Genomic DNA, 20893 nt, shown 5'->3' with positions numbered 1-20893 from the left:
GCTCCTCAAGTCCTGTTTCAAGCAGCTCTCCCCAGATTTCCTTTTGCTTTTTCACAGGACCCCAAGCTGTGCCATTGCACCTGAGCTGTGGACTCAGTTAATCATCATGGCAGCTACTAAAGGTCTCCAGGCAATGCAGTCTTTGGCGCTCATCTGCATTCCAAGGAAACCTTTTGAACATTCAGAGAAATCATTTTAAATAACAGAGACCAAGCCCTTTCAAGGTAACCAACCAATCGGCTTTCTGTGTGCAAGCAGAAGGTGTGGAAGATGTTCAGCTGGTTATCCTCCATCAGCTCTTCCCTTTTTCTTGATGAGCCTGGTTTTCGAAGTCAGATTTGTCTTCAGCTTTCAAAGCCGTCCAGCCTGACGTACTGTTTGACAAATTAAACAGTAACGGATGTCGAACCATTTGAAACATTATGGACTGTGGAATACTGGGGGGGCGCATACAGCCCCCGCAACCCGACACAGACAGGCAGAGACACAAGTCCAGCACACGCAGCACAATACAAATAAGGAAAGCCCCAAAGCCCAGTCCTTTTCTTCTTCTCCTTTCCATCCATCTTTCACCACCTCCACGTTTCATCCACCTCCTCTCGACTCTGTCACCCCAAGTAGTGGCGGCTAGCCCCTTTTATAGGACATTTACTTACATTCAATTACATCTGCCACAGATCTGTTATGATTCAATGGATTCTCAATTATCTGCCAACCCACTCAGCTTGGTATCATCAGTAGTCTTAACCAGCTTGTTATGTTTTATTCCTATTGAAGCCATTTATTTAGATTTTATAAGCAGCTGCAGCCCAAGCACTGCCCCCCGCTGGACACCACTCTTAACATCACCCAGTTTCAGATAAAATTCCTTACACCATTACCCTCTGCTTCCTGTGTCTGAGCCAATTTTGCACCCATCTTCTACATTTTTTTTAGTTTGATGCCCAGCCTCTCATGTGGCACCTTATCAATTCCTTTCTCAGTTAATATGCAAACATTTGTAGTAATACAATGCATTTAATGTGACATCTGATGGAATGATAAATACAATGAATATGTCTCTGTTATATGCCATTTGGCATGGAATGTGTAAAAGTAGTGTTAATGGTTGTGATGCACCATCTGTTCGAATGACAAATGGAATGCTTATGTCACAGTTATATGCCATTTGGTAAGGGATTTGTAAAAGCAGTGTTAATATTTGTGAGGCACTGTCTGTTGGAATGGAAAAAAATGCATATGTCTCTGTCATGTGCTATTTGGTATGGAATTTGTAAAAGAAGAGTTAATGTTTGCAATGCATCATCTGTTAGAATGACACATGTAATGCCCATTTCTCTGTTATATGCCATTTGGTATGGGAGTTGTAAAGGCAGTGTTAATATTTGTGAAGAACCATCTGTTGAAAGGATAAATACAAATGCATTTGTCTCAGTCATACGCCATTTGGTATGGGATTTGTAAAAGCAGTGTTAATGTTTGTGATACTCCATCTGTAGGAATGACAGGGACATAGAAACAGATGCAAACACATGTTCTTTTTTTGGTGTTTTAGTGTTTGTGTTCATTAAGATAGCTTCTGTACAATGATTATTTGACTACAATTTAAGTTTTTGATTCTTTTGTTTCACAGCTCCTCTTCAGGCTCTTTTTTATCTACTCTGGCCATGGCAGTGCACTTCTCCTGGTTCAGTTTTCATCCACTTTTATCTTTTGCTTAGATATGAAGATTCCCAGTAACTTCTGGTGCTTCTCTGTGTCCTCAGGGCTTTGTTTGTGAACCAGCTGGGATTGTGCACCATTGTGAGCAGTGCGGTCATTTGTGGAACTGTCATGTTTGCCTTGTATACAAAGTGTGACCCTCTAAAGCTGGGCCTGATCACCGCACCTGACCAGGTATGTAAAGGCCTGCAAAGTAAACGGGCACAGTGGGACATGTGCAGCACTCCTAACAATGTACCTATGTCATTTCAGTACGTCCCATTTATGGTAATGGACATCTTTGCCAACTACCCTGGAGTCCCTGGACTCTTTTTGGCGTGTGCCTACAGCGGAACCCTAAGGTAGAAAATGTTTTCCTGCTCCCTGATTTTCCTGGTAAGACTCATGTCATCAGTGGTGGCAGCTGTCACTTATACCATTATTATATACTGTATAGATAGATAGATAGATAGATAGATAGATAGATAGATAGATAGATAGATAGATAGATAGATAGATAGATAGATAGATAGATATAGATAGATAGATATATATTGTGAAAGCTGGCCCGGACACACACAGACGGACATCTTAAGTTCACCCAACACACCGTTTATTTACAATATTTACAAGTTTGTAGTGCATCAACCCCAGTGCCTCTTGCACATTCCCCAAAGTCCAGGGCTCACAGTCTCTGTGCCTTCTCTTCCTGGCCGCCTCCAGTCCTCTCCCCAGCTCTGTCTCGCTACCTCCCGACATCCACCCATAACTGGAGGGAGGCGGCCCCTCTTATGGGAACCCGGATGGGCTCCAGCTGCTTCCCGGCAATTAGTCTTGGCCACACCCCTGTGTGGCAGAAGTGCTGGCTGCGCACCCGAAGCCGTCCGGGTGTCCCCTGTCGTCTTCCCCCCGGCACTTCCTGGTGTGGCGGAAGTGCCGGGCTCCCGGGATAAATAGGCACTGGGGCGCCGCCTGGCGGTGGCCACGGGTCCCTACAGGGCTGGGCTTCCAAGCCCCCTACCCGAGGCCTCCTGCATAACCAGGACAGACGCCCCCTCTCGGTCTGGAGGAGGCAGAAGCCCTCCCGGGGACCACAATATATATATATATATATATATATATATATATATATATATATATATATATATATATATATATATATATATATATATAGTGATAATAATATGCCAAAGACATCATAAAGGTTTGGGGCAGCCACCCATATATTGTCTTTCCCAGCTACGAAAGGGTTTGTTGTATCAGAAATACAAAGTGCATTTCACAGAGTCCAAACTAGAACTTGCTATAGTAGCCCAAGATGGAGGCTTTAAAGGCCTGGAGAGGAACTGATGTCAACAAAATGGCCGGAAGCAGAAGTGACGTCAGCAAAGGGGCCGGCTTCGTAAGTAACGTCAACAAAGGGGACGGCTTCGGAAGTGACATCTTCTGAGGCGCCGGAACCTTGCAGGATTTCCCGGGAAAGGTCTGTAGGGAACTGAGAAAGACAGTCAGCGCACTCCGCTGCCCCCTGGTGAGATGTTTCATTACTCAGGCCCTTTAGCTGCCTGCTACTCGCACGTGTGTGACTATATATATATGATGAAGTAGAGCTCCACAGTCCTTGCGGCATCCCCGGGTGGTGCCCACAGAACCCAACAGGGGTGTACCGAAATCCAACTTCCATGTTGCCCTAAAAATCTCATTCATGTAAACATTCAGACCCCTATTTCAATACTTTGAAGAAGCCCTTTGACATCAATTCCAGCTTTGAGTTTTCTTGGGTAAGCCTCCACAAGCTTTGCCCACCTGTATTTAAGTAGTTTGTCCCACTCCTCCTCGCAGATCTACTCCAGCTTCATTAGATCACATGGGTAGCGAGTGTGAACTGCCATCTTTAGATCTCACCACACGTTTGTTTTATGGGGTTTAAGTCTGGGCTTTGAATGGGCCACTCAAGGACACTCAGAGACTTTTCGTGAAGCCATGTCAGCGTTGTCTTGACTGTATGCTTTGGGTCAATATCTCACTGATAGATGAAGTGTCACCCCAGTCCGAGGTGGTGTTCACTCTGAAGCAGGTTTTCATAAATTTGGCTGTATTCATCCTTCTCTCAATTCTGAGCAGTCACCCTGTCCCTGTACCCCCTGTGGCATCCGTCCAGGGCTGGAGCCTGGCCGGGACGCCCAGGAGGACCGGAGGAGGGCTTGTGCCTCCTCCAGACCACGAGGGGGCGTCCGCCCTAGTTATGTTGGGGGCCTCGGGTAAAGGGCTTGGAAACCCAGCCCTGTAGGGACCCGTGGCCACCATTCAGTGCATGTAGAAGTCTGGAGCCCAGCACTTCCACCACACCAGGAAGTGCTGGGGGGAAGAAGACAGGGGACACCCAGAGGGCTTCCGGGTGCGCAGTCGGCATTTCCCCCACACTGTGGCGTGTCTTCAGAGGAATGCCAGGAAGCAGCTGGAGCCCATCCGGGTTCCTATTTAAGGGGCCGCCTCCCTCCAGTCATTGGTGGATGTCAGGTGGAAGAGGACGGTGCAAGAGGCACTGGGGTTTGAGAGCACGTTAAAACTTTAAATATTGTGTGAATAAAGAGTGTGTGGTGGAACTTACGATGTCCGCCTGTGTGTGTCCGGGCCAGGGTCCACACCCCTTAGTCTTATGTTGCCACCACAATACTTCACCATAGGGATTTTATTAAGCAGGTGATAAGTAGTTCCTGATCTTATCTAGACATAGTGTTTGACGTTCTGTCCAGAGAATTCCATTGTTGTCTCATCAGACCAGATGATCCTTTTCCTCATTCAGTCAAAGTCCTTTAAGTGCTATTTTGTAAAGTCCAAGTGAGAGTTGCCCACTCTGCCATAATTGCCAAATTCATTGAGTGTTGCTGAGATGAACATCCTTGTGGGGAGTGGAGGAACACTATGATTGTACCCATTTACAAGGAAAAGTGTGATAATCAGGATTGTGGAAATTATGGAGGATAAAGCTGATGTCATACACAATGAAAATTTGTTAAAGGGTAATAGCAAGAAGGTTTAGGGAGGAGACCACCATAGGGCAGGCGCAGTTTGGTTTTATACGTTAGAGAGGAACAACTGAAGAAGTCTTGGCATTGAGAAAGATGGTAGAGAAGCATCGAGAAAAACAGAAGGGACTGCATACGGTGGTTATTGATTTGGAGAAGGTGTGACGTAAAGAGGTCCAGAGGTGCCTGAGAGAGAAAGGAGGACCAGAGATATTTGTGTGATGATTGTCCAGAATATGCATGAGGGAGTGAGGACTCAGGTTCAAAGCAGTATTGGGGTAACAGACAAGATGCCAGTTAGAGGAGGTCTGCTCCAGGGAACTTCTTGAAGTCCTTACCTCTTTGATCTGCTTATGGATGTGTTGACTGGTGAGATTAAAGGCCTGAGTGCCCTGGTGCCAGCTTTGTGCTGATGACATTGTGTTGTGTAGCATCAGAAAAGAGAATGTGGAGAGAAAACTGGAATAATGAAGAAAGGCTTTGGAAGACAGAGGACTGAAGATAAATGTCAAGAAGAAGAAAGACAGAATATATATGAGGTTTAATGATGATCAGGATTCAGAACTCAGGCTGTTGGGAGAGCCATTGAAAAGAGTGGAGAAGTTTAAATATCTGGGATCAGTGGTAGTTCAAGATGGAGACTTTGATGAAGAGATAACCCATAGAGTGCAATGTGGATGGAACAAATGGAAGAAGGTATCAGGAGTGTAGTGTGATCAGAGAATTAAGGTAAAGGTTAAAGGTCAGCGTTTTAGGTCAGTGGTGAGAGCAACATAATGTATGTAGCTGAGGTGTGAACTGTGAGGGAATTGCAGGAGGAGAAGTCAGATGTGGCCGAAATGAGAAATGGAGATGGATGTGTGGCGCTACAAAACAGACCAGAATAAGAATTGAGACAATCAGAAGGAACAACAAAAGTGGCAGAGAAAGTGCAGAAAATTATGTTGAAGTGGTATGGACATGTGATGAGGAAAGACAATGAAGATTTGGGCAAAAAGGAGTGATGGGATTGGAAGTCCAGGGTAAGAGAAAGTGACAGAGACCAAAACGAATGGATAAAGCAAAAGAAGATCTAAATGTAAAAGGTCTGACTGGGAAGTAGGTGCAGGACCAAACTGTTTTGAGAAGGTTTTAAGAAGGTTGATCAACCATATCAACTCCACATAGTAGAAGAAGAAGCTTTGTTATTGTGGTCATTGGGTTCTTGGTCACCTTCCTGACTAAGTTGCTTGGTTTGTTCAGACAGACTGGTGGTTCCAAACTCCTATCACTTCCACTTCTGGGAACACTCAAAGTTTTCAAAATGGTTTCATCTCCTTACCCTGAACTAGGCCTCACCACAATTTGAGCGTGGAGATCTACAGAGAGTTCCTTGGACTTCATGACTTGGTTTTTATCCTGACTTGCAGTGTGAACTGTGGGACCGTCTATATACAGCGACACGAGTGCCCTTCTAAATGATAGCCACTCAATTTAGTTTACCAGAGGTGGACTCCAATGAAATTCTACAAACATCTCAAGAAGAATGAAAGCAAACAGGTGGCACCTGAGCACAATTTGGAGTGCCAGAGCAAAGAGTCAGAATACTGCTAGAAAAGAGATGATTTCAATTTTGATTTTTAATTAATTTGCAATCCATTCTAAAAGCATCTTTTCACTTTGTCGTTAAGGGTGGCACATTGGTAGTGCTGCTGCCTCGTAGTAAGGAGACCTGGGTTCGCTTCCTAGATCCTCCCTGTGTGGAGTTGGCATGTTCTCCCTGTGTCTGCGTGAGTGTCATCCGGCTTCCTCCCACAGTCCAAAGACATGCAGGTCAGGTGCATTGGCGTTCCTAAATTGTCCTTGGTGTGTGGGTGTGTGTGCCCAGTGGTGGGCTGGCACCCTGTCAGGGGTTTGTTTCCTGTGTTGGCTGGGATTGGCTCCAGCGGACCCCCGTGACCCTGTGGTAGGATATTGCAGGTTAGGTAATGACTGACTGATTTTGTCATTATTGGTTATTGAGTGTTGTTTGATGGGCAAGAATTGAAATTTTGCATGAAATCTGAATACTTTCTGAATCCATTGTAAATAAAATAAAAAGCAATTTTTTGGGGGAAACCTTAATGTAGGTGGTTATTTGTGGAGCTAAGATTGTGTGGCATCTCTCTGAAGGATCACTTTGGCACCTTTAATTTGTAAAGTTTGTGTCTGGTGCTTCTGCGTTGGGTTTCACCCCTGGCCACTCTGAAATCAATAAAGCAGATTTGATAACTTGCGTTATGTCAATAAAACATGAATTGTTATTTTACGAACATTAGAAAAGATGATCTATTTGATGAATCTACGTTCATTTGGTCACAGTAAAGCTGTTTTCCTTATTTATCCAAATTTCCTCGAATTTTGCCAAAGTGTCACCACTGACTTGTCTCTTTCCCTCACCCAGCACAGCATCCACCAGCATCAACGCCATGGCGGCCGTAACCATCGAGGACTTCTTGAAGCCCCGTCTGATAGGCAGCTCACAAAATAAGTCCATGCTTTTCACCAGGGGACTCTGTAAGTTTTCATCTTTGTCTTAAAATTAATCAACAGAGGCAGACTTTTATTTTCAAAGACAAATGTAGTTCCTCTGCAAAACTTTATTATGAAAATTGTTACATAAAAAAACAAGGCGGGTGATTTAAGGAGTCATTGGTCAACAGGAACTCTCAGCCTTCTACACCATTACACTTGGCCAAAATGACCAATCACGCAAAAGCCAAACTGACCAATCAGATTGCTTGGAGCAACCGAGTCCTCATACATCGAGTCCTCATACATTGACCTTACTGTTTTTTAATATAGTAGGTAGTTCAACATTTAACACGTTAAACCCATCTCCAAGCACGGGGTCCTGCATCTCAACCCTTCACTCTGCAGCTGGGCATTTAACTTCCGAGGCAGGCTGACTACAGGTGGTTTAAATGGATGACCACACTTGATCATCCCTCACCTTCAAAACAGAGGCTCCACAGGGCTGTGTTCTGAGTCCTCTGCTCTACTCCCTTTATACATACATATGACTGTATGGCTGCACGTGACTCTTTTTTTGTAGAGGACACCACCATTTTGTGGATCAATTGTTTACTATCCTGTCATGATTGCTGATCACATAGCTGCCAAGGCATCCCTAGATGTGGAGTATGCGACCAAGGAGTGGACTTTGGAGATATTTCTATTTCTATTTTTATTTTGGAGAAATTGGATGTATAGGATTGGAGACCTTTGTTGGGCTGAACAAAATCGCTTAACATGTTTTGATGATCTCTTTCATTGAAGCTGGCTGTGGTGCTACTTCCTTTCTTAAATAAGACCCACTAGAGATGCCCTATTGTTCCAGTAGATCCATGGATGATACCATCAAGAACCTACGTCTGAACTCATTCTGCAGCATGCCATCATCTTGATTCTATATACTTCACTGGCCTATGTGGACAGTAGGAGAAGGACTTAAATATGAATGTTATTTGTAGACCATAGTTCAACCTTTTACACAATAAACCCAACTAAGCTCATCACTAGGCTCAGGGACATGTATCTGAACCCTTCGCTCTGCCGCTGGGTTTTTACCTTCTTGACAGGCAGACCTCAAGTGATTCAAGTAGGTGACCACACTTGATCATCTGTCATCTTCAACACAGGGGCTCCACAGGGCTGTGTTCTGAGTCCTCTGCTATGCTCCCTCTACATGTAGGACTGCATGACTTCACATGAATGACTCTAACATCATTTTCTAGGCGTCTGTATTGGTTTTCTGAATGTTTTACTGGAACACACTCAAGCCAGGTTTGACGCCATTCCCAGCTCTGATGTTCAATTTCTTAGGTAAACGGAATGTAGCAAGAGAACCATAGACACTTGGAATAAGCAATCAAGCAGTATGGTAGAAAGTAGGAATTTGTGGACCTTCAAACATTGATTGATATTATTTTAGAGAAATTGGATGCATAGGATTGGAGAACTTGTTGGGCTGGATTGTTGGTTTTCAACATAATTGCTCTAACGTTCTGATGATCTCTTTCGGTGGAGCTGGCTGTGATAACACCACCTTTCTTAAATTTCTTCCATTACAGAAAGCATATCACTCCAGTAGATCCAAAGATGATGCCATCACCTTGATCCGACTTACTCTACTGGCCCATGTAATCAATAGGAGAGGGAATTATACACGAATGCTATTTATAGACCGCAGTTCAGCCTTTATCACAATAAATCCCACTAAACTCACCACCAGGCTCAGGGACCTGCTTCTGAGCATTTCACTCTGCCGCTGGGTTTTGAACTTTTTGACAGGCAGGCCCCAAGTGGTTCAAGTAGGTGGCCACGTTTCATCATCCGTCATCCTCAACATAGGGGCTCCACGAGGTTGTGTTCTGAGCCCTCTGCTCTACTCCCTCCACACGTATGACTGCGTGGCAGCATGTGACTCTTTGTTTGTAGAGGACACCACCATTTTGTGGATCAATTGTTCACCGCGCTATCAAGATTGCTGATGACACAGCTACTGTGGGCCTCATCTCTAACAATAATGAGCAGGTTTACCTGAATGAAGTGCAGAGTCTATCACACTGACATCAGGACAAAAGCCTACTCCTGTATGTCAGCAAGACAAAGCCACTGATTGTGAACCTTGGGGGACAACCACAGTGGCACTGCCACCACCTCAGTATTAGCAGAACTAAGGTGGAGAGGGTGGACCGATGGTTTCAGATACTTTGTTGCCCGAAAGAGAAATAGTGACATTTCAAATCAAGAATACCTTTATAACCAAAAAATATACAGAATGAAAATAACTGAGATTTTGCACCTCATCACTGTCATTTAGTATAAATGAGTTGGGAAATATGCAGGAACAAATGTCCCCCTTTACAGATGATTTATAAAATGTTACATATGCAGAAATAAATGTTTCCAAATTCCTCTCACAAATAGCACGATTTAGAAATCACAGCTCATGTGAACGTATGCACATTCAAAGGCAATTAATGTCTCCACCCTCAGTTATCTAATATCGTAGGATATCCTGTGCCTTCAGAGAGTCTTCAAATGCCATCAATTTTCATCAAAAATCATTTAAACTCATTTTTCCCTCTTCAAGCAACTCTCAGTTATCCTAAATGACAACACAAAAATAGGGTTTTAGGAAATTGTGCAAATTTATTACAAGTAAGAAACTGAAATATCCCACCGCTGACACAAGTATTTAGATCATTGGTATGACATCTGGCTCAGGTGCATCCAGTTCTACTGATCATCATTGAGATGTTTCTACACTTCGTTTGGAACCCACCCACCAGTTGACTGGATTGATTCGGAAAGGCACCCAGTTGTTTATAGAAAGATTGCAGTTGAGCAAAAACCAAACCATGAGGTTGAAGGAACTGCCTGTAGACCCTTCATTCAGGATTGTGTCATGGAACAAATCTGGGGAAGACTACAAAAAATTCCTGCAGCCAAGGTGTGGCATTCAAATGTGTTAAATGGAAGAAGCTGAGTCTTCCTAGAGTTGGCCAATTGACCAAAATGAGTGACACGGGTATAAGGGCCTTTCTTAGAGAGATGACCAAGAACCTGGTGGTGTGGAGATGGTAGAAACTTCCAGAAGGCAACCATCACTGCAACATGGGCCAGTGTCCAGGCAGAAGCCTCTCGTCAGGAAAAGGCCTATAGAAGCCTTCTTAGAATTTGAATGTTGAAAGGTGACAGTTACTTCAGTGACAGGCTCATTAAGGTGTTCATCCACCTTAATACAAGGAAATGTGTCTGTGTACCATGGTTGTCAATTCAGTTGCTATCTCTCCATCATTCCAACAGACGGTGCATCACAAACATTTGTAGTAATGAAATGCATAGAATTTCTAATTCCAACAGATGGTGTATCTAAAAAAATTTACTTTGCTTTAATGAACCCCACACCAAATGACATATAATAGAGACATATGCATTGCACTTGTCATTCCAGCTATGGTGCATCACAAATGTTAACTCTGGTTTTATGCATCTTGTGACAAATGGCATATAGGCATATGGTGGCCAGGTCCCCTACACTCACAAAGTGTCTGCCTGTTTTTGTATTGCAGCTTTCCTCTATGGCACTGCCTGCCTCATGGTCGCAGCTCTGTCCTCTCTGATGGGTGGCGGTGTGCTCCAGGTAAGAATTAAAAGAGTAGGAAGACCAAGGCTTAGTTGTCAATGAGGCTCCTTGTGAAGTGATAATGTCCTGAGGAAAAGTACCTGTTTATTTATTTAAGTTTCTTGGAAATGGAAGTTTGCTAAAAAATACTCTATTGAGTTTAGTTCAGATTTTGATCGCATAATGTTCAAAATGTCGAGAAAAGTTAAATTTTGTGTGTGTGTCTGTAGAAAATCAAAGTTAATCTTCACATCTTAAAATGTGGTTTTCGCGTATGCCTTCTGGATCCTAACAAAGATGGAAGATTGTTGAGCAAACAGAGTCCAAGATATCCGCCGTGAACACCGTGACCTCATGTAAAATACGAAACATGAAAAAAAAAACATCTGATTTTTGTGTAGGGCACCTCTTGTTTGTCCTTTTCATTCGTTATTTTGTGTGTGTCATATTTTATCTGTTTCATGGCATCTCTCCTATTTGTGTACGTCATTTCTTATTTTTCATGTGGCAGCTCTTGTTTGTTCCTGTCACCTCTTATTTTGCACGGCACACTTTATTTGGCTCTTGTTTGCCTTATTTTGTGTGCATTAAATTTCATTTTACATGTGGCACCTCTTGTTTGTTAATATCACCTCTTATTTTGCGAGTGACACCTTTTGTTTGTCCACATCATGTTTTATTTTGTACACATCATGTCGTATTTTGCACACATCACCTCTTGTTTGCCCACGTCATGTCTTATTTTGTGTATGTCACCTCTTGCTTGCCTACGTCATGTCTTATTTTGTGTATGTCACCTCTTGTTTGCCTACGTCATGTCTTATTTTGTGTATGTCACCTCTTGTTTGCCTACGTCATGTCTTATTTTTCACATCACGTCTTATTTTGCACATGTCACCTCTTGGTTGTCTGTGTTATGTCTTATTTAATGTATGTCACCTTTTGTTTGACCACATCACGTCTTATTTTGCACACAACACCTATAGTTTGTCCTTGTCATGTCTTATTTTGTGTATGTCACTTCTTCTTTGTCCATGTCACATCTTATTTTGCACACAACACCTCTTTGTTATCCAGATCATGTCTTATTTTGCACACGTCACCTCTTGTTTGTGCGTATCATATCTTACTGTATATTGCACGCAACATTTCTTGTTTGTCCACATCACATCTAATTTTACGAGTGACACATTTTATTTTGTGTATGTCACCTCTTGTTTGTTTGTCCATGTCATATTTTATTTTGCACACGTCACCTCTTGTTTGTCTGCTGCACTTGTTTAAATTTTGTACCACTTGACCTTCATGGCCACAATCAAAAATGGACTTATTGTTGTCAAACAAGTTGCATCTAATTTGCCTTGTTTTAACACTAGGACAAATCAAGATAAAATTCATATAGCTGAAAAAAAGAAGAAAATTGTTTACAATAATTTATGCACTGAAAACTTTAAAGCTGTGCCATACTACCATTCTGCCATTCTGACTGCGCTAAAAGTAAGCTTGTCGACTGAGAGAAATACACAAGTTTAAATTAACTGTTGAGGTGCCATGTGGGATAACTGATATATTCAAACAATAAATTCAAACTAAGTAACTGGCACACGGAGGCACAAAACAGAACCGTAAAGGTGTGTGCTGTTGGCTAAAGCAATAAGGCTCTGAAGAGCAGTCAGGCTTCAGGCTGGCATGTCTTCCGGCGGGTTGCTCTTTCCCAAATGAGGCGCCACCCTGCTCTTATAGTCCTTGGATTGGAAGGGGTGGAGTCACCGACCCTCATTGGGCATCATCACAGAGCTGTGGGTGGGAAAAGAGACAAGACGGTCAACGACCCTGCCCCCTTGTGTCCCAATGTGGAAGTGCATAGCTCTGACAAGCCATGAGAACAGATTGCTGCAAAGTGGTCTAAATGAATTACAAATAGAAAACACCAAATACTGTAATTGATAGCTGAAGTATGGCGTGATATTTAGGAAGAAGTCTGAAAAAATTCAAACTAATAAGCGTGAGTGTGTGTGCCCTATGATAAATTGGCCAGTTGTCGACTACCCTGCCCAGTGCTCCTCATGAGTCTGAATTCAGAACAAGTAGGTTTCATTAAATACGTGGATGGATGAGCTTTCAGTGTGCAAAGCCCAAGGTCGTTCTTTGGCCTAAATGGGATTGCAGTTCTGGGGAGATGTTTCATATCTTCGGCTATTTCTTTATTTCTTTTTTAGGGTTCATTCAGTATCATGGGAGTGATCAGCGGACCTCTTCTTGGTGTCTTTATCCTTGGCATGTTTGTCCCTGCAGCCAATGTCAAGGTGAGTTAATGACCTGCCCCTCTGTGGTGATTGGCAACACTTTGAAATTTTGCATTTTTTCTTCTTTGCACATTTTATTATTTTGAAGGTTTTGTTAATCAGAGATCGTGTGGGAAATATTATAACATTCATATTAAGCTTCTGGAATTACATATTTTTGTTTTTGTAAGAGGCCATTTATTGTTTTATCTCGGAAAGGTTTTGAAGTGACCCTCTCCTAAAACGATTGATTTTCAATTTTATTCCCACGTCCAAATTCTTGTAAGGGAAAAGGAAAAAGAGCTTTTAGACTAAGAAATCCCGACTTCATTTGTGCCAGCACACCGTATAGCAGAAAATGAGATCACATTAGAATAAACTTAGTCTCGCAGGGCCAGATGCCATCCTCCAATGAGAATACACATCTGGGGACAATGCATTAAAAAGATTTCCACCCGATTTCTCCAGTCCATGCATTTTAAACTGCTGTCGGGGTTTCGGGGAGCGAGCAAAAGATTTTAGGCAAAAGACTTGACTCTGAGAGAAAATGAAAAGCTGCAATGGCTTTTATGATTTAAAGAGCTCAGAAACAACTGATAACAATTAATCTGGATGCTGTAATGGCTGTGACCACAGAGGAGACAGACAGACAGACACACACACTTAGACCACTACAGCTACTGGGCTCCACATGTTTGAGCAGTGCCTCTGTCTGCTATGATATCTTTCTGTCATTTTAATGATGTAACAAGAGCAAACAGAGCTTAGATTAGCATTGTGGTCTGTGGATATACGGCGTGTGAAAATGTTGCAGCCATACTGACATGGCATGTTTGCATTTCCACTTAGACGGTAATGTTACATTTCTTTAGTGATTCGTTTAGACGTACAGTCAGAAGGCAGATTCTAAGGAGGCATGTCCATTTTTCTACTGTTGTCATTAAACAGATTTGTTCATTTGGGTGTGTTGAGCACTGAAATCTGCATCCCCTTTTGGCTCTGCGTTATCCACTCTCTTAACGGTTGTCCTTTAGACAGAGTGTGACACACTGTTTAGTTCAAATGAAAATTTAACTGTTCATATTTTCATGAATATATGAGGGGATGCCCAAAAAAAAACCGGAATCTGTACCTGGCGCACAATCTCGACTTATTTACGAATTTCGCCGCTAGGTGTAGCACACTTACAGTATTCTGAAGCAGTCTGCCAAGTGGTGTTGCTCTGTACTGTTCTGACAACATTCCGTGTTGGTTTTTCTTGGTGCTTATTTAACGTGTTCTACGATTTTTGTGATGGGTGATCATAAAGAACATCCATCCATCCATTTTCCAACCCGCTGAATCCGAACACAGGGTCACGGGGGTTCTGCTTGAGCCAATCCCAGCCAACATAGGGCACGAGGCAGGAACCAATCCCGGGCAGGGCGCCAACCCACCGCAGGACACACACACCCACACCCTAGGGGCAATTTAGAATTGCCAGTCCACCTAACCTGCATGTCTATGGACTATGGGAGGAAACCAGAGTACCCGGAGGAAACCAACCCACGCAGACACGGGGAGAACAACGAATTTAAAATAAAGTACATTAGGTGGAAGCATTGAATAACCCGATAGCAGTGGACAGAAAAACCCCCCGCAGAGGCACTTCTTAGCACACTGTGGTGGAATGAGCCTGTGGCTAAAAATGCTTTAAGATAGAGCGCCTCCTGGAGGGGATGGGTGGATTTTTTTCATGATGGCATCCAATTTTTGCTACACTCCACTTTTCCACCACAGCTTCCAGTGTGTCGAGGGTTCATCCTGAGAAGGAGCAGGCTTTCCTCATAAATTTGTTCAGGGGTTGTGCATTTTTTGAGCTCAAGTTGCTTCCCCTGGAGAGCACAGAGTAGAACACCCCACTGAACATCTCCAGCAGTTTGCTACACACATCACAAGACCTGAGTCTCCTTAGCAAGTCCAGTCTGCTCTGGCCCTTCTTGTGTTGTCAGACCAGTCCAGTTTGTTGTCCGTGTGGACCCCCAGGTACTTGTAGCTCTGTACCACCTCCACGTCTTCCTCCTGAAAGTTCACTGGTCTCAGAGACTTCTTGGCACATTGGAAGTCCACCACCAGCTCTTTTGTCTTGCTGATGTGGAGTTACAGTTTGCTGTCCTTGCACCATATGATGAAATCCTCCACACTACATATCAACTAAGTCAGGGGTCTTCAGTCACGGTCCTGGAGGGCTGCAGTGGCTGCAGGTTTTTGTTCCACCCCAGTTGCTTAATAAGAAGCCCTTACTGCTCAAGTAACACTTCTGCTTTACTTTACTTGTCTCACTCGTGAACCCTTATTCTCAGCTTCTAATAGATAGATAGATAGATAGATAGATAGATAAAAAGGCACTATATGATAGATAGATAGATAGATAGATAGATAGATAGATAGATAGATAGATAGATAGATAGATAGATAGATAGATAGATAGATAGATAGATAGATAAAAAGGCACTATATGATAGATAGATAGATAGATAGATAGATAGATAGATAGATAGATAGATAGATAGATAGATAGATAGATAGATACTTTATTAATCCCAAGGGGAAATTCACACAATCCAGCAGCAGTATACTGATACAAAGAAACAATATTAAATTAAATAGTAATAAAAATGAAAAAAATTAAAATAAAATTAATGTTAGCATTTACTCCCCTGGGTGGAATTGAAAAGTCGCATAGTGTGGGGGAGGAACGATCTCCTCAGTCTGTCACTGAAGCTACTCCTCTGTCTGGAGATGACACTGTTCAGTGGATGCAGTGGATTCTCCATGATTGACAGGAGTTTGCTCAGCGCCCGTCGCTCTGCTACAGATGTTAAACTGTCCAACTTTAATCCTACAATAGAGCCTGCCTTCTTAACAAGTTTGTCCAGGCGTGAGGCGTCTTTCATCTTTATGCTGCCACCCCAGCACACCACCGCGTAGAAGAGGGCACTCGCCACAACCGTCTGGTAGAACATCTGCAGCATCTTACTGCAGATGTTGAAGGATGCCAACCTTCTCAGAAAGTATAGTCTGCTCTGACCTTTCTTACATAGAGCATCAGTATTGGCAGTCCAGTCCAATTTATCATCCAGCTGCACTCCCAGGTATTTAAAGGTCTGCACCCTCTGCACAGTCACCTCTGATGATCACAGGGTCCATGAGGGGTCTGGTCCTCCTAAAATCCACCACCAGCTCCTTGGTCTTGCTGGTGTTAAGGTGTAGGTGGTTTGAGTCGCACCATTTAACAAAGTCTTTTATTAACTTTCTGTACTCCTCCTCCTGCCCACTCTGATGCATCCCACAATAGCAGTGTCATCAGCGAACTTTTGCACGTGGCAGGACTCCGAGTCATATTGGAAGTCTGATGTATATAGATTGAACAGGACCGGAGAAAGTCCAGCTCCTAATTAACAATAACATGCAAATGACAAAAGAGAGCAGCCTTTCTCCATTTAGCTTGTTACCATTGTGTGTATTTAACATGCACTATTGGGTTTAATTAAATACTTGGAAGGAAAGTGAAGAGAAAAAAGGTGAAGGACTCTATTTTAGACTTCAAGTCATTTGGATGATATCCTTACAAAGGGGAAGCAAATCTAGGATAAAGCAACTAACAAGCCATGAAATTAAATTATTGACAAGAATTGCTTTCTAATTAAGCAACCGGATGAGAACAAAAACCTGCAGCCACTGCGGACCTCCAGGACTGTGATTGAGGACTCCTGAACTAAGCAATGCACAGAAAGAATTAAAAAAACAAATAAAATGTTTGGTTATATCAGCGTTTCTCAACCTTTAAGTATTTGCGACCCGAGTTTTCATAACAGTTTTAATCGCGCCCCCCTAACTTTTTTTGAAAGGTGCCCACTAATACCAATTTGCTCTTTTTTAATTAATGATATATCATAGATGCATGTTTTCTTATACCTACTTTTATAGACATTTATCTAACTTTATATTTCTTTTTCTAGTATCAGAATGTAGTTTAATTTAATTTGTTTTGGTTTCAATACATGTATTTTTCATATTTTTTTCACATCTTGGCATCCCCCTTTTTGTTAATTCGCACCCCCCTAGGGGGGCCTGCCCCACAGTTTGAGAACCACTGGGATATATACAGTTGTGCTTGAAAGTTTGTGAACCCTTTAGAATTTTCTATATGAGGTGTGGCAGAAAAGTAATGAGACTGATTTTTTATTTACCAAAGTTTTTATTTTTTTCCAACATCAATGTTATCCCCTTCAAAGTAGTTCCCTTGGGCAGCTACACACCGATGGAGACGTCGTTCCCACTGCTGGTAGCAGTGCTGGAAGTCTTCAACCGGTATGGTCTTCAGCATGTCCGTTACACTCTTTTGGATGTTTTCTAAAGTCCCGAAATGACGTCCTTTGAGGACATTTTTCAGTTTTGGAAAAAGGAAAAAATCACACGGACTGAGGTCACGTGAATAAGGGGGCTGGGGAACCACAGGAATGCGTTTTTTCGATTGTCCTTCTGCTCAATTTTGAGGTTTTTCTGCACCATTTTGGCACAGACCTTTCGCATGTGCAATTGTTCAGTCAAAATTTGATGAACGGTAAATCTGTTCAAATTTAATTGTTCACTCAACATTCTTAATGTTAAACGGCGGTCTGATCTCACAAGAGTGTTCACACGTTCGATGTTTTCATTGGTTTTCGAAGTTGAAGGCCTCCCTGAAAAACTTGAGCTCGGGATAAAGAATGTTCCCCATAGGCCTGTTTTAACTTTTCAAACGTCACACTTGCCGTTTAATGGCACAACGTTGCTCCAAATCCCGCTGTTCCATTATGCGTGACGCACAACCAAAAACACGACTTCGCTAATAGCAGTCACAAAAATCTCGTAGTTAACGGAAGGACTTGAAACTCGCACTGAGCTATGGGAGGGGACTGATACACGTGCTCTATCAAGGACAACAGCGCAGCGTTGCCAGATCGCTTGCAGTGTTGCCAGTCTCATTACTTTTCTGCCACACCTCGTATTACTGCATAAATATGACCTAAAACATATCAGATTTCCACTCAAGTCCTAAAAGTACATAAAGAGAAACCAGTTAAACAAATGAAACAAAAATATTATACTGGGACTTAAGGACATCAGAAAATTAAACCTGTTTAGTCTGAGCAGAGGAGACTGTGTGGGGACTTTATTCAGGTTTTTAAAATTGTCAAACAACAACAACAGCAACATTTATTTCTATAGCACATTTTTATGCAAATGATGGAGCTCAATGTGTTTTACATGATGAATAAAAAGAAACAAAGACAAAATAAATAAGAATTAAAATAAGAATAGAATAAAAGTAAGGTCCGATGGCCAGGGAGGACATAAAAAACAAACAAAAAAAAAAAAAATCTGCAGGGGTTCAGAGGCCACAAGACCACCCAGCCCCCTCTAGGCATTCTACCTAACATCAATGACCTCCATCAGTCCTCATGGTATTCAGGGTTCACATGGAAGAACTTGATGATGACGGTCACGTGGACTTCTGGCCTTCAATCCATCAATGGAGGGACATCACGGTGCTTTGATCAGGTGGTGGGGGAGCAGATCACCACCACAGAAAACTGGAAAATGAACAGAAGAGAAAGTAGGGGTTAGTACGGATTATGGAGTCACCATGAATGATAATGATAAATAAATGCATATATAGAATATCAGGGTTACAGTATAATGAAGCTATGAGAAAGCCATGTTAAAGTAAAGGGTTTTTAGCAGTTTTTTAAAGTGCTCCACCATATTAGGCTGGCAAATTTCTATCGGTCAGCTACTCAAGAATTTAGGTGCATAACAGCAGAAGGCCGCCTCACCACTTCAAGTTTAGCTCTTGGAATAATAAGCAATTGAATAATTGAAAATACGCCTTATGAGAAGGATTTAGGAGTCATAGTGGACTCTAAGCTATCGACTTCCCGACAGTGTTCAGAAGCCATTAAGAGGGCTAACAGAATGTCAGGTCATAAAGCGCCTTGATGTGTGGAGTGCAAGTCACAGGAGGTTCTGCTCAGGCTTTATAACACACTGGTGAGGCCTCATCTGGAGTCCTGTGTGCAGTTTCGATCTCATAGCAGACATAGCAACACTAGAGAAGATCCAGAGAAGAGCAATCGGGCTGATTCAGGGCTACAGGGGTTGAGTCATGAGGAAAGATTAGAAGAGCTGAGCCTTTACAGAGATTAAGAGGAGACCTGACTGAAATGTTTAACATTATGAAGGGAATCAGTCCAGTGGAACAAGACAGTGACTTTAAAATGAGGTCATCAAGAACACGGGGACACAGTTGGAAACTTGTGAAGGATAAATTTCTCACAAACATTAAAATAGACACTTGGAATAAGCGACCAAGTAGTGTGGTAGACAGTAAGACTTTACGGGCTTTCAAAACTCAACTTGATGTTATTTAAAAGAAGTTAAGTGGACAGGACTGGTGAGCTTTGTTGGGCTGAACGGCCTGTTCTCGTCTAGAGGGCTCTATTGCTCTAAAAGGTAGGAAGGACTTCTTTACACAAAAGAGTTGTGAGATTCTGGAACAAACTACCAGGACATGGAGTTGAAGCAGAAACCTTGACCACCTTTAAGAAGAATCTGGACAAGATGTTGGGACAGCTGAGCCATTAGCTAAACAAGTGGGCTCAATGGACTGAAGACTCTCCTCTTGTTTGTCAAATTTCTTCTGTATTCTTAATGTGTATTTACAACCTTGCTGGACTCTTACTCGTCTCCGTTATTAATGCAGGTGTTCAAATAAAGGCATTTGCTATACAAACAAACTATGCGCAGATATTTCAGGCTGCCAACAGGTTTAAGCTCAGTGTGACCTGAAGCCCCTTGTCAGATGTGTGATCAAAAGGCCGAGCTCCGACAGCGGAGCGTTTCACTTTGCCAGATCCCGAGGTATTCCAGCAATGAGACGCTGATGAAATGTGTTCCGTGTAAGACTTAGATGACACTCCGTAGACACGTGAAGGCCAGCGCTGCTGCACACCTGAAGGACACGGGGGCTTTCAAAGGCACTCCAGATGAGGGATTGATGGCGGGTAGGAATTTATTACACGTCTCATCTGATGCCCATCTGATTTATGGAAAAAAGAAAAAAGAAAATGCCTGAGAAGCATCAGGAGTGGATTACTGATAGACTGCATTCTGGCATAAAGAGGGTCTTCTAATAATCAGGGGAGGGCAAACTCTTTGGTGGCAGGCCAGATTGTCAACAGTGCCTCATTGAGAAGGACAAATATAAAGTGTAGGTGTCACCATGAGCCAGGTAATGTAGCAAGGTGATAATAATAACAAAAATTAACTTTAAAAATAGTTGCTCCAAAATATGGTCTAATTATAAAACTTTTTATGTTTCAGAAAAATTACTCAAGGACGCAATTAAATCACTTCAGACGCCCCCTGAGTCAACAGTACAAGAAAAACCCCACATATGACGCCGTTCAACTTAATATCCACTTATGCAAAATGTCAGGCTTTTTGGGGTCTCTCCCCGCCTATTTTTGACTCTCTAGATCCAGTTTAGGACCACATAAGTGGATAAGACTGGCGAGCTTTGTGAATGGCCTGTTGTCTTCTAGATTGTTCTAATGTTCTAATATTTTGTGCAGGAAATGACACCCCGATGCTAAAGAGTAAACCAATAAGTGTCTTTAGCACAAATGATCCAAAGGCCTAGA

At 42.6% G+C, this 20893-nt stretch overlaps 1 protein-coding gene across 1 annotated transcript in view; it reads left to right on the top strand.

Moving 5' to 3' along the window:
- Window positions 1–20893, top strand: part of slc5a5 (solute carrier family 5 member 5) — an 85409-nt gene that overhangs the window by 53062 nt on the left and 11454 nt on the right. The window contains exons 7-11 of the mRNA XM_039767744.1: window positions 1767–1896; window positions 1975–2063; window positions 7153–7265; window positions 10829–10899; window positions 13101–13187. Coding sequence (XP_039623678.1) covers window positions 1767–1896; window positions 1975–2063; window positions 7153–7265; window positions 10829–10899; window positions 13101–13187 — 490 coding nt within the window. The remainder of the gene's footprint in view (window positions 1–1766; window positions 1897–1974; window positions 2064–7152; window positions 7266–10828; window positions 10900–13100; window positions 13188–20893) is intronic.

The sequence above is a fragment of the Polypterus senegalus genome, chromosome 10, assembly GCF_016835505.1.
Source record: "Polypterus senegalus isolate Bchr_013 chromosome 10, ASM1683550v1, whole genome shotgun sequence".
Lineage (NCBI taxonomy): Eukaryota > Metazoa > Chordata > Cladistia > Polypteriformes > Polypteridae > Polypterus > Polypterus senegalus.
This window is presented reverse-complemented; position numbering and strand designations above follow the sequence as displayed.